General features: G+C 45.3%; 1 protein-coding gene across 6 annotated transcripts in view; it reads left to right on the top strand.

The window, feature by feature from the left end:
- The window catches only part of Chek2 (checkpoint kinase 2), a 32,322-nt gene that overhangs the window by 11,405 nt on the left and 8,889 nt on the right, over positions 1-12,028 (top strand). For all 6 annotated transcript variants that reach the window (XM_006249519.4, XM_006249521.5, XM_006249518.5 and 3 more), the window contains 4 exons: positions 4,113-4,221; positions 6,549-6,602; positions 9,139-9,200; positions 10,936-11,035. In XM_006249519.4, coding sequence (XP_006249581.1) covers positions 4,113-4,221; positions 6,549-6,602; positions 9,139-9,200; positions 10,936-11,035 — 325 coding nt within the window. The remainder of the gene's footprint in view (positions 1-4,112; positions 4,222-6,548; positions 6,603-9,138; positions 9,201-10,935; positions 11,036-12,028) is intronic.

Raw genomic sequence — 12,028 nt, 5'->3', positions numbered from 1 at the left:
AACGGTTTGCCCAGCCTGTTTTTGTCTTAATCCAGGACCACCTGCCTCAATCACTAATCAAGAGAATGCCTCACAGACTTGTGTAAAAGCCAACGTGATGGAGACACTTTTTTTTTCCTGTTGTGTTCCCATCTTCTCAGATGGTTCTAGCTCAGCTTTGTTTTGTTGACAAAAACAAAACAAAGTAAAACCAAACCAAACCAACAAACAAAAAAAACAGTACAATTGGTTCCTCATCAACTTGACATGCAAACGTATCTCTTTCATAACCATTCTTTCCTTGTTTGTACCCAAGATTTCATATTAATGCTGACGTCATGGGCTGCGGGTGGCGATGCATGCCTTGTACTTGGGAGGCAAGTGGCTCTTTGTGAATTCGAGGCCAGCCTGGTCTTCATAGTGAGTTCCAGGACAGCCAGGACTATGTAGAGAGACCCTGTCTCAAAAGAAAAACCAAAACCAAAACAAAACCCCAAAATAACAACAGCAACAATAGCAAAACAAACAAGAATTAATATCACAATGTGAAACACAGTCCTTTTTTTTTTTCAAGTACCAGTCTTTTTTTTTTTTTTTTAAAGATTTATTTATTACATATAATGTACACTGTAGCTGTCTTCAGACACACCAGAAGAGGGATCAGATCCCATTACAGATGGTTGTGAGCCACCATGTGGTTGCTGGGACTTGAACTCAGGACCTCTGGAAGAATAGTCAGTGCTCTTAACCGCTGAGCCATCTCTCCAGCCCCACCACTGTCTTTTAAAAAGAGAATTTGGGACTGGAAAGTGAACACTTAGCAAGTAAGAACACTGGTTTCTCTTCTAGAGGACCCAAGTTCGATTCCTGGTACCTGCATGATGACTCATAACTGCCTATAATTCTGTTCCAGGGGATTTGATACCTTCTAGTCTCTGGGGTACTGCACATTGTTGCACAGACAGGAAAAGTAGCCATGCATATAAAATGAAATTGAGAAAGAAAATCTCAGCAGTTTAAAAGTTCAAGTTCTCAAAAACAATCAAATTGTCTTAACTGCGGGCTCCTGTTAAAATGTTTTTTATTACTTTAAGAAAGAACCGGGTTGGGGTTGGGGGTGTAGCTCAGTGGTAGAGCGCTTGCCTAGGAAGCGCAAGGCCCTGGTTTCGGTCCCCAGCTCCGGAAAAAAAAGAACAACAACAACAAAAAAAAACAAAACAACAAAAAAAGAAAGAACCGGGTTACAATCAGATCAAAGGAAAAACCAAATCTCAACAGTGGTAAGTAACCAGCTCAGAGTCCAAGGTCTGGGTCCCACTCTTGATCTTTTGAACTGAGAAGTCATTAGCAGCTTCAACCCCATCCCCCACTCCCACCCCCCCCCCCACCCCCATGTATGGCACACACAGTTTGTCTTGGATTTGAATGCTGGCACCCCTTCACACCTGCTGCTGCCTCTGGTCATACCACATTGGCGTTATGGGGTCTCCACCTGCAGCTGAATCTGCATCTTTGTCAGTGACCTCTTGGCTTCTCTTCAGGGATGCTGCGACCCTGCCACACAGTGGTGAGCTTCAGCTGCTGCCCATGATCCCTTCATGCCTTCAAAACTAGTATCTTGTGGGAGACTCTTTACACATTGTGAAATTCCAGCTTGAGATGCAGCTTTGGACTCTTTCTGGACCACAGCTTTTGTGTGCTGACCCAGAAGATCTTACCTTGAGGATGTTGATGACGTTGGGCTCTTATTAATTAGAGCAGATTTTTAAGCCCCAGCTAAGTAGTATTGATTATCTCAGTGCACAAATTGTTTCATTTCACAGACTCTTTTTACTTGCTTATTTTTGTTTTTGAGACACGGTTTCTCTGCGTATCCCTGGCTGTTCTGGAACTCATTCTGTATAGCAGGCTGGCTTTGAACTCACAGAGATCTATCTGCCTGCTCCAGCCTCCCAAGTCCTGTGTTTAAAGGCGTGCATCACTCCACCCAACCTCACTTTCACAGAACTTTTTTTTTTTTAAATAAGATTTATTCATTATGTATAAAGCATTCTGCCTGCATGTATGCCTGCAGGCCAGCAGAGGGCACCAAATCTCACTACAGATGATTATGGGCCACCATGTAGTTGCTGAGAATTGAACTCAGGACCTCTGAAAAACAGCCAGGTCTCTGTTGCTTGCATTCCTCTCAGCATTGTCTACAGAACAACCTACCAATCTCTGAGTACCTGACAGCTTTCCAGGCCAAAGCTCCAAAGTCCTGGAATCCTTTCCCCAAAACAACATGACTGCAGCCATCATGACAGTCCTCCACTCCTGGTATGAGGACTGGACTACTTTGCTTACTGTTGCTATGATAAACACTGACCAGAAGCAACTTGGAGAGGGAAGTGTGTACTGGGGCTTTTATGTTGTGATCAGCACCCACGCCTGAGGAAAGCCAACGCAGGAGCTCGAGCAGAGCAACTGTGGAGGATACCACTTACTGCCTCAGTTTTCATGACTTGATTAGTCTGCTTCCTTACACTCTAGCGACAGACAGTACTGTGCTAACTGGGGTTGGCAGTCCCAAATTAATCAAGAAAATGCCCCACAGATTTGACTACTGGGCACTCTAATGGAAGCATTGTTTTCAAGTGAGATTCCCTTCTAGCAGATGATCCTCGATACTGAGCCAAGTTGACAATAAAAAAAAAAAAAAAACAAAAATACCCTAACCAGTATATGGGGCAATCACTTCTACATGCTGGGCCATCTGCAGTCAGCCTCTGACCTTATTCGGTAGGCATGCAATTTAGTATAAAGTGTTTAGTTCAATCCCTAACAGAAAAAGACAGCTGGGCAAGGTAGAGGCATACTTAGAATTCAACAACTTAAAAAATGAGGCAGGAGGTGCAGGAGTTCAGTGTTATCCTTGGTGTCGTAATAGCTGTCTGAGGACAGCCTGTGCTTCCAAAGGCTTTTGTCTCAAGGGTAAGGGGTGAGGGGTTAAATAGCCAGGGAGAGGTTGTAATGGGATGTTCCAGCTCCTAGAGAAGTTAGGACCAAATCAACACCTCAGGATCCAATCTCAGACAAGTAGACTGCTTAGGGCAAGCAGTGTAATGCTGTTTACCTACTGGGAACTGGCGGGTACTAGAACATCGGGTGGGTACTGACTATGACTCAATTTTACACTTGAAAATCACTATCACGGTACATTCAGTGTTACCTATACTCAATACAATAAGAACGATGTGCAGCCTTTTCTATTCTGTCTCAAAACCCAGTCATTGTCATGGCTCACTACAGACAGGTCGTGTGCAGCTTGCACTGTAGTCGCTGCTAGGATGGATCTTAAGTAAATACACTGTAGACACACCAGAAAAGGACATCAGATCCCATTACAGATGTTGTGAGCCACCATGTGGTCGCTGGGATTTGAAATCAGGACCTCTGAAAGAGTCTGTGCTCTTGACAGTTTACTCTAGTGAGGTTACAGTGTTTCCTTTGAGCATATAGACAATGGTAAAAATGTTACATGGACAATATTTAATTTCTTTTGTGTGAGTACACATGTGTGTGCAAGGGGCAGCTGCACCCCTTTGTGTGTGTGTGTGTGTGTGTATGTGTGTTTGTATATGTGTGAGTGCCCATGTGTGCATGCTACATGCATAGGTATGTGTGTTTGTATGTGTGTGAGTGTGTGAGAGTCCTGTGTTTACATGCTACATGCTCTGTGCTTGTGTGTGTGTGTGTGTGTGTGTGTGTGTGTGTGTGTGTGTGTGTAAGTGCAGGACTTCATGTGCCACAGAATTTGTGTGGAGGTCAGAAGACAGCCTTGGGTGTTGGTCTCACCCTTCTACCTTAAGACTGAGTCTCTGTTTTCTGCTGTGCATGCATGGCCGGCTGGCCCACAAGCTTCTGGAGTAGTTTTCTTCTTTCTATCTCCGCTCTTGCTGTACGTTGCCTGGTTTACATGGGTTCCGGGGGTCTGAACTCAGATCCTATCCTTGTACGACGAGCCCTTTACCCACCTGAACAACCTCCTCCGCTCCCTCTTTAACTTCTTGCTGTCAGTGCAGACTCGGACAATGGTGCGTTTCATGATGAAAATCATCCTGAACAGTCACTGTCTGTGTGCTTCCCCTTAGCGGTGCCTGTGGGGAGGTAAAGATGGCCTTTGAGAGGAAAACGTGTAAGAAAGTGGCCATAAAGATCATCAGCAAGCGGAGGTTCGCCCTTGGCTCGTCCAGAGAAGCTGTGAGTACCGAGTTGGTAGCTGCCTGGCTCGCACAAGCCCTTAAGGAACTCTGGAGTGTGTCTCAGTCTCTTAGGCGTAGCGATTCTTCACTGCCAAGCAACACTGGACACTTTTAAGTGTCTTTTAATTAATCTAGAAACCTTTATTTATAATTTAATTCTAGAAATAATTGATTGTGTGTAATCCTGCACGCAGTAACAGACTGTTTTTTTTTTTCCCCTAAAGTAGCTATAAAGGGATGGGGGAGAAGTGGGTCTAACGGCCAGTGCAGCCTCATAGCTGCCTTCAGCCTCTCTCGTCTTATCTTGGTGGAGACACTGTGGTGTCTAGATGAATTCACCTCGTTTGGACAGCTCACCTTCCTGTCCTCAACAGGCATATCTCACGGAAACTGCTCCTAGTCACCGATCAGCTTTATCACAGCGGTTTATCTGCTGCCCAGGCTTTCAAACAGTGAATGGAGTAACACGTTTGGGATATTGTAGTGGAAATGAAACCTGTTGAGAGTTAAGAGGTCTAGTGAGAAGGCAAAACAATCTCAGGAAAGCTGGGTTTAATCCTGACCTAGGTGCTATTCTCAATGTATTCCCAGCATTTGCTGCAGTGTGAAATGCTCAGTGCCTACAGTGTAGCATTTTGACTCATTCTACAAATTCTGGAGATTGCTTTTTACTTCAAAGCATTTTTTTCCTTGTTTTTTGAGATTATGGCTCTCACATAGCCCAGACTGTCCTTGAAGGTGTACTCTGGGATGCTGGGATTGCAGGCATGCGTGGGCCTGAGGGAGGTGGTACAGTTCCCCTAAACTGCAACTATGGATTTGACATGGTAAAGGAGCAGTCCCTTTCCCTACGCCCTGCTGACCCCGTCTGCTCTGTAAGGTCTTGTGTGTTTTCCAAAGAGTCAGCCAGTTGCATTTGAGGCACTTTGCCTGATACGATCCGGTTCTGGATAATATCAGACAGATTTAAACAGATTCTCAAAGACATCACTAGGAAGGAATGCCCGCCCTCCACTTCATCATAATTTATGCAGATAATTCTTTGCTCTTTCGGGTGTTGGCTAGGAGTTAGTTAGCTATAGAAACACACTTTTATAAAACCCAGGGACTCAGGAATACCAGACAAGTACTCTACCACCGAGGTGACATTTCTTTTCTTTTTTTTTTTCTTTTTTCGGAGCTGGGGACCGAACCCAGAGCCTTGCGCTTCCTAGGCAAGTGCTCTACCACTGAGCTAAATCCCCAACCCTGAGGTGACATTTCTTTTTTTTTTTTTTTTTTTTTTTTGGTTCTTTTTTTCGGAGCTGGGGACTGAACCCAGGGCCTTGCGCTTCCTAGGTAAGCGCTCTACCACTGCGCTAAATCCCCAGCCCCATGAGGTGACATTTCTAATGATCAGTTGCATTTTTTTTTAGAATGTAAATTATCTTTATATAGCAACTATTTATCACTTTTTCTGTAATTCACATTTACCGAATGAGTGAAGTAGCCAACTGTATTGTCTGTGTCGTGTCCGTTCACCACCCCACCACCCCCCGACCCCCCATATAACCCGGCAAAGAAACATCAAAGCAGGGCCCAGGCATTTCTTCCTTTCCAGCCAGCTGTTTCTGGCTTTAACATTCTTCAGATTGTTTTTCCCAAGATAATTCTATTCTTACATGGCAGGGGGAATTTCCGGTCTGTGTTCAATTGGCTATAGATTTCTGACCTCATGATTCTGGATTTGCTTCCCATTTAGGGGAGGAAAAGGCTGTCTCCTAGGTTGTTGAAAACTTAAGAACCAATCTTTACTTAACTGAATCTTCCATTCACTGGACTCTGTATGACCTCTCCATTAACAGAACCTCCTCACCCCCACCCCAGCCCCTGAAATGTAATGAGTGTGAAAGTGCAAAGAAAATGTCTGGATTTAAACATTTTTAACCTGGGGGTGGGGGATGGAGAGATAGTTCAGTGGTTAAGGGCATTTATTTGCTGGTCCTTTAGATGACCCGTGTCCAGTTCTTTGCTGCGATGGTGGCTCACAGCAGTGTGTGATCCCAGTTCCAGGGGATCGGACACCCTCACACAGACATGCATCCAGTCGAAACACCAACGTACATAAAGTAAAAGTGAAAAAAAAAAAACTAAAAAAAAAATTTAAATCTGGATTTCTTAGCTGAAGCCCATTTTACGCAAATGGAGTCTTGTGTCCTCTGGGAGAGCTGGGCCTGGCTTGTAACTGAGGCATCCTAAATGAAATTTAACTATAAATATATTTTTAAATACTGGCCATTATGATTATTATTACTAATGAACTCAATGCTATCCTGTTTATTTAAGGACACAGCTCCCAGTGTGGAAACTGAAATAGAAATTTTGAAGAAGCTGAATCATGTAAGTATCACTGTCAGTTGTGTTGCCATAGGAGGCTACTTGGGGCTCCTCTGTGTGTTTGTGAGAACACATATGGCTTATTTACCTCGGACGAGTTTTACTTCCAAGTTTTAAGAATACAACCCTGTGTGAAGGGCTCCGTGATTCATGATTCAATACTCGATATTTTTATTGAGGTCTGGACGAAAACCTTAAAAAGATTAGTAATATTTGCAAAGAAAATGAAAGTTTTAGTGAGGTTAATTATATCTGAATTTGGGTCCTTTTAAATATCTTTTATTTGGATCCTTTTAAATAATTATTATTTGGAGTAATCCAGTTAAACCCATGGTGTCTGACAGGTAGGAAGAATCCCGTTGTTATGTCTGATGCATAGGTGTTGAATATACGTGGTCCTTACCTGTTTTGTCTTTTTTTTTTTTTTTTTTTTTTTTCCCCGGAGCTGGGGACCGAACCCAGGGCCTTGCGCTTGCTACCTTACCTGTTTTGTAAGGATGACTTTATATCTGTGGAAGACATAGGGCTGTAGCCTACAGGTCTGACTGATATTGGCTTCTTTTTGCGGGTTCTCCCAGTCTCTTCACTAGTTTATGAGAACCCATAATGCAAGCTCAGTAGGTGTTAGTGTTAAACTTGACCCACATCTTGCTAGAGTAACTGAAGATTTCCTCTTCTCCTAACCTCCGGTCAGAATTTCTTTTCTGTCTTCCACCTCCTCACAACTCTCCAAGAATTTGAAGGTTTATTTATTCTAGATCACTGTGTTCGATACAATGTCTCCACAGCCTGCTTACAATTCTGGATCCTCTAACCTCCGCACTCCAGCGGCCAGCCTTCCTGCTTGCCTGTCTTGTACTTTGAGAGCAGCTTCTTCTCTTTCCTCTCCTTTCCTTCCCTGCTCTCCCTTTGCTTCCATTTTCCTTCTGCCTTTTCTCCCCCTCCCTAATCCCTTTTCTTCCTTTTCTTTTTGTTGTTAGGAGACAGTCCTGCCTTGTTACCCTGGCAAGTCTGGGAATACTGGACTCACATGACCCTCTGTCTCCGCCTCTTTGAGTGGAGTTTGTTTTTGTTCTTTTCCACAGGAACTGGCTGAATTGGCCAGGCTAGGCCCGGATTCCTGGCTCAAGCAATCTTCCTGCCGCAGCCTGCTTTGCCTAGTTTTGTCTTATTTTTTAAAACACATTCACTGTTGGCAGAGTGACTCAGAGGGTAAAGAAGGAACGTGCTGTGAAGCCTGGCCATCTGAGTTTGATCCCTAGGACTCTCATGGAGGAAGGAGAGAACCAGGAGAACCAGTTCCCACAAGTTTTTCTCTGACCTCCACACATGCTTGGTGGCATGCACAGAGACAGACAGACAGACGACAGACAGACAGACACAACACACCACACACACACACACACTCTCTCTCTCTCTCTCACTTAAACAAAGGACATCTTCCTAAATGTTTTCCTGGTTAACTTTGATATTAATTAAGACAGACGTCTCAGCAGCACTGAGCCCTGTTTCCATGTCTACGTTGGGAAGCTGTGGGTGTTCACTGTGGGACTTTTCACTGCAGGAGGAAGGGTGTATGCAGCAACAGTTGCAGTGAACCATGAAGAGTGCTGGGATGAGTCTCACTTCTTACAGTGTCAAACCTGAAAGGATTCCTGGCTCTCTGTCTGAGTCTCTCGTGATCACTTCTTTGTGCTGGCTTCTGTCTTCCTGAAACTCAGCCTGTTTCTTACCTGCCCTGAGCTTTGCTGTCAGTTTTAAACACAGGTAGCTTTCTGAGTGGAAACTGTAATGCTGAGTCTGCCTTCTAGAGAATCTAAACCTGCTTCTCCCCGCCTGCAGTGCTGTGTCCCCAGCACAGATGATAAACTGTTATCCATGCTTCAAAGGTCTTATACAATGAGAGGATTTATCATACAGGTTCCATTCTCCGTGACTCTGGTGCTGGAGCGCAAGAATCTGTTATCTGGGAGTATAATTGGGATTCCTCCTTAGCCTTCTCTGTTATTGAGACAGGGTCTCCTGTTGCCCAGGCTAGCCTTGAACTTGCTTTATAGCCGAGGCTGGCCTTGAATCTTTGATTTTTCCTCCCCCCACACCCCCAAGTGCTGGGATTACATAATAGTTTCATGGTCTCTGATCTTGTGTCCTGCTGAGAAGAAGGACTTTTGCTCCTGTGCTGGGACTGAATCTAGATCTCAGGTCTGCTGAGAAAATACCGTACCCCCTCCCCGGAGTATCCAGCTCCCGCTTCTTTTCATGCCTCTTGTCAGGTTCCTGTTTTGACGAATGAGGAGACGTCTGGGAAAACCTGCTAAACAGATTTGAACTATTCCTTGCTGACACTGTACGATGTGTTTCTTGTGTGAGTTCTCAGTGAGCAGTCAGCTACATTCCATTCCGCCTTCTCCTGTACTTGGAACCCACCCCCCCCAAACAAGGACCCAGTGCCTGCTCTTCATCCTCCTGATGCCTCAGGTTCTGTGTCTTAAGGTTTCCTTTCTGGAGTTTATCCTTTCTCCTTTCTTCTCTCCTGTAGCCGTGCATCATCAAGATTAAAGATGTCTTTGATGTGGAAGATTATTACATTGTTCTGGAACTGTAAGTAGTATCATTTAAATTTATGTTTCCAAGTCTTATAAGCCAGTAAAGAATCGAATGCAGGTTAGCCAGGAGGTGGTGGCGCACCCCTTTAATCCCAGCACTCAGGAGGCCGAGGCAGACGAATGTCAGTGAATTCAAGGCCAGCCTGGTCTACAGACTGAGTCCCAGGACTGTCTCAAGAAAACAAACAGATATTTTAAATTTAACTTTGTTATTGTTGTTTAGCTCAGAGGGGTTAAGTAGCCAAAGACCTGAAGACCTACAGCTTTGAAGAATTGACCTGGGGTTCGAACCCCAGCTGTCTGGCCCAGCATGGTAGTCTGTTTCCACTCCACCAGCATGTAGGATCGCTGTAGGAATGCAGATCTATGGGCCTCTCTCCAGCTCTGGAATCAGATTTTTATTTCTTTATTTTATTTTATCTTTGTGGTTTTCAAGACAAGAGTTTTTCTGTGTAGCCCTGGCAGTCTTAGAACTCTACCTGCAGACCAGGCTGGCCTCTAACTCAGAGATCTGCTTCCAAGTGCTGGGATCAAAGGTGTGCACCAACACCGTCCTGCTGGAGTCAGATTTTTAAAATGTTCCCAAAGTCTCCATTGCTTATTATATATTCCATCTTCTCCTCTTTTCCTACTGGGGCATCTTGTCATGGATGAGGCTTATCAGGTCATTAGTTTGTTCCACGGTTTATGTTTGATTATTTTTAGTTCTGTGCCTGTGCGCGTATGTCCATGTGCTGTAGCGGTCAGACGTGGACTTTGGTCTCCTGAGATGGAGTTACAGGCACTTGTGGGTTGGACGCGGAGGCTGGGAACTGAACTCCCATCTTCTGTAAGAGGAGTGAGAGAAATCAGGACGCAGCCCTCCCAGGTGTGGTTGAGGAGAAGGTTTTCATTGTGCTTTTAAGGGAGAGCACAGGCAGAGGCAGCTGGAAGATTCCACAGCAGGGAGAGGAGTAGTAGATGAAGCTTGGCCAAGAGACCGAACCTGGCTATGAGAGAAGAGTGGTGAGGGTAGAGAGAGGAGTGGGGAGGGAGAGAGGAGAGGGGGCTAAGAGAGCTGAGGGCTGAAATGGCAGGGTAGGATGGGAATGGGAACTTGGGGGAGGGAGCTCAGGAGCTGGAGAGGTGTAGGGTAGGGGTGGGGTGGTGAAAGCTGTGGGGAACCAAGGTCCCCTGAGGGTGACTAGAGTGAGCCTGAGGCCAGCAGGTGCTTTGGTAGGCTGATAGCCACTCCTTGTGAGTTTCTTTGGCCTAGCTCTTTCTCTAGCCCTCAGGAAGATGATTTGGCTATTTGTTTGTCTATGTATGAATTTATTAATTTTTGGGTTTTGGAGACAAGGTTTCTCCTTGTAGCCTGGCTAAGCCAAAACTCACTCTGTAGGTTAGGCCAGACCATCTTAATGCAGAGATCAGCCTGTCTCTGCCTCCCAAGTGCCAGGATGAAAGACCTGCCTCACCATCACCCCCCCCCCCCCCCCAACACACATACATTTATTTATTTTGAGAAGGCCCTGTATCTCTGGCTGGCCTGGGCCTTTGAGCTCTGCCCGAGTGCTGGCATTAACCCTAAGCAATGTCTTAGTGCTGGAGGTGCAGGCCAGGGGCCTCTGGCTTGAGGCAGGTGCTCATCCCCCCCCCCTTCCCCCATGCTTATTTTTCTGGGCTAGGTGAGTTTATTTCATTGGTGTTGTGTGTTCAGGGATGAAGGTCCTGCTCTGTGTGTGTTTCAGGATGGAAGGAGGAGAATTGTTTGACCGTGTGGTGGGGAACAAACGCCTGAAGGAAGCCACCTGCAAGCTCTATTTCTACCAAATGCTTTTAGCTGTACAGGTAAGGGAAGCCCTCTGGTGTCAGGGAGTGTGGTGTGTGTGTGTGTGTGTGTGTGTGTGTGTGTGTGTGTGTGTGTTTCTGCTCTCTGGTGTCAGGGAGTGTGGTGTGTGTGTGTGTGTGTGTGTGTTTCTGCTCTAGGCCAAAAAAAAAAAATCCCTTCTTTCCCCCTGTGACTCAGATGATCAAGCTCTTGCCACGAGTATAAGAGACCCCAAGGAAGGGAACTAAGGAAGGAGACATATCACGGTCCGGTGGTACAGCCTGGAATCTCAGCTGTTTAGGGAGATTAAGGCAGGGATCTTAAATTCAAAGCCTAACCCTAACCCTCTGGCAATTCAGAGAGAGCTTGTCTCAAAGAAAATGGAGACTACTTCAGAGGTAGGGTGGTTGCCTAGCATGCAGGAAGCCTTGGTTCTCTCTTGTATCTCAGGAAAAACAAAATCCACACAAGCGGTCTATGCCAGCCGTCCAGGGTCTTTCTGGAGGGGCATTGAGTCTGCACCTACCTGACCATTGTGGCAGTGACTTGGTTTGAAGTATTTACCCATAGCCTTTGTGTGCTTCTGTTTGTTTGTTTTTGCGATAGGGTCTCAGATAGCATAGGCTGACCTTACCTTTACTCTGTAGTCAACTTGGCTTTGACATTTGGTCTACCTACTCTTATCTTCACAGGCATGCACTGCCATACTTGGTTCACCTTTTTTAAAAAAAAATATTTTATTTATTTATTTTATTTATATGAGTACACTGTCACTGTCCTCAGACACACCAGAAGAGGGCATCGGATCCCATTACAGATGGTTGTGAGCCACCATGTGGTTGCTGGGATTTGAACTCAGAGCAGTCAGTGCTCTTACCTTCCGAGCCATCTCTCCAGCCCACAGTTCACTTTTAATGACGGCTGTCATGTGCACAGGATTTGATTCCTTGTCGGTTTATTATTTCCCTGTGTACTGACTAACAACAATGAACTATGCACAGATCTGTCGGTGC

This window comes from Rattus norvegicus, chromosome 12 (genome assembly GCF_036323735.1).
Source record: "Rattus norvegicus strain BN/NHsdMcwi chromosome 12, GRCr8, whole genome shotgun sequence".
Taxonomy (NCBI): domain Eukaryota; kingdom Metazoa; phylum Chordata; class Mammalia; order Rodentia; family Muridae; genus Rattus; species Rattus norvegicus.
The sequence above is the reverse complement of the archived record's forward strand: the minus strand, read 5'-3'. Positions and strand labels throughout refer to the sequence as shown.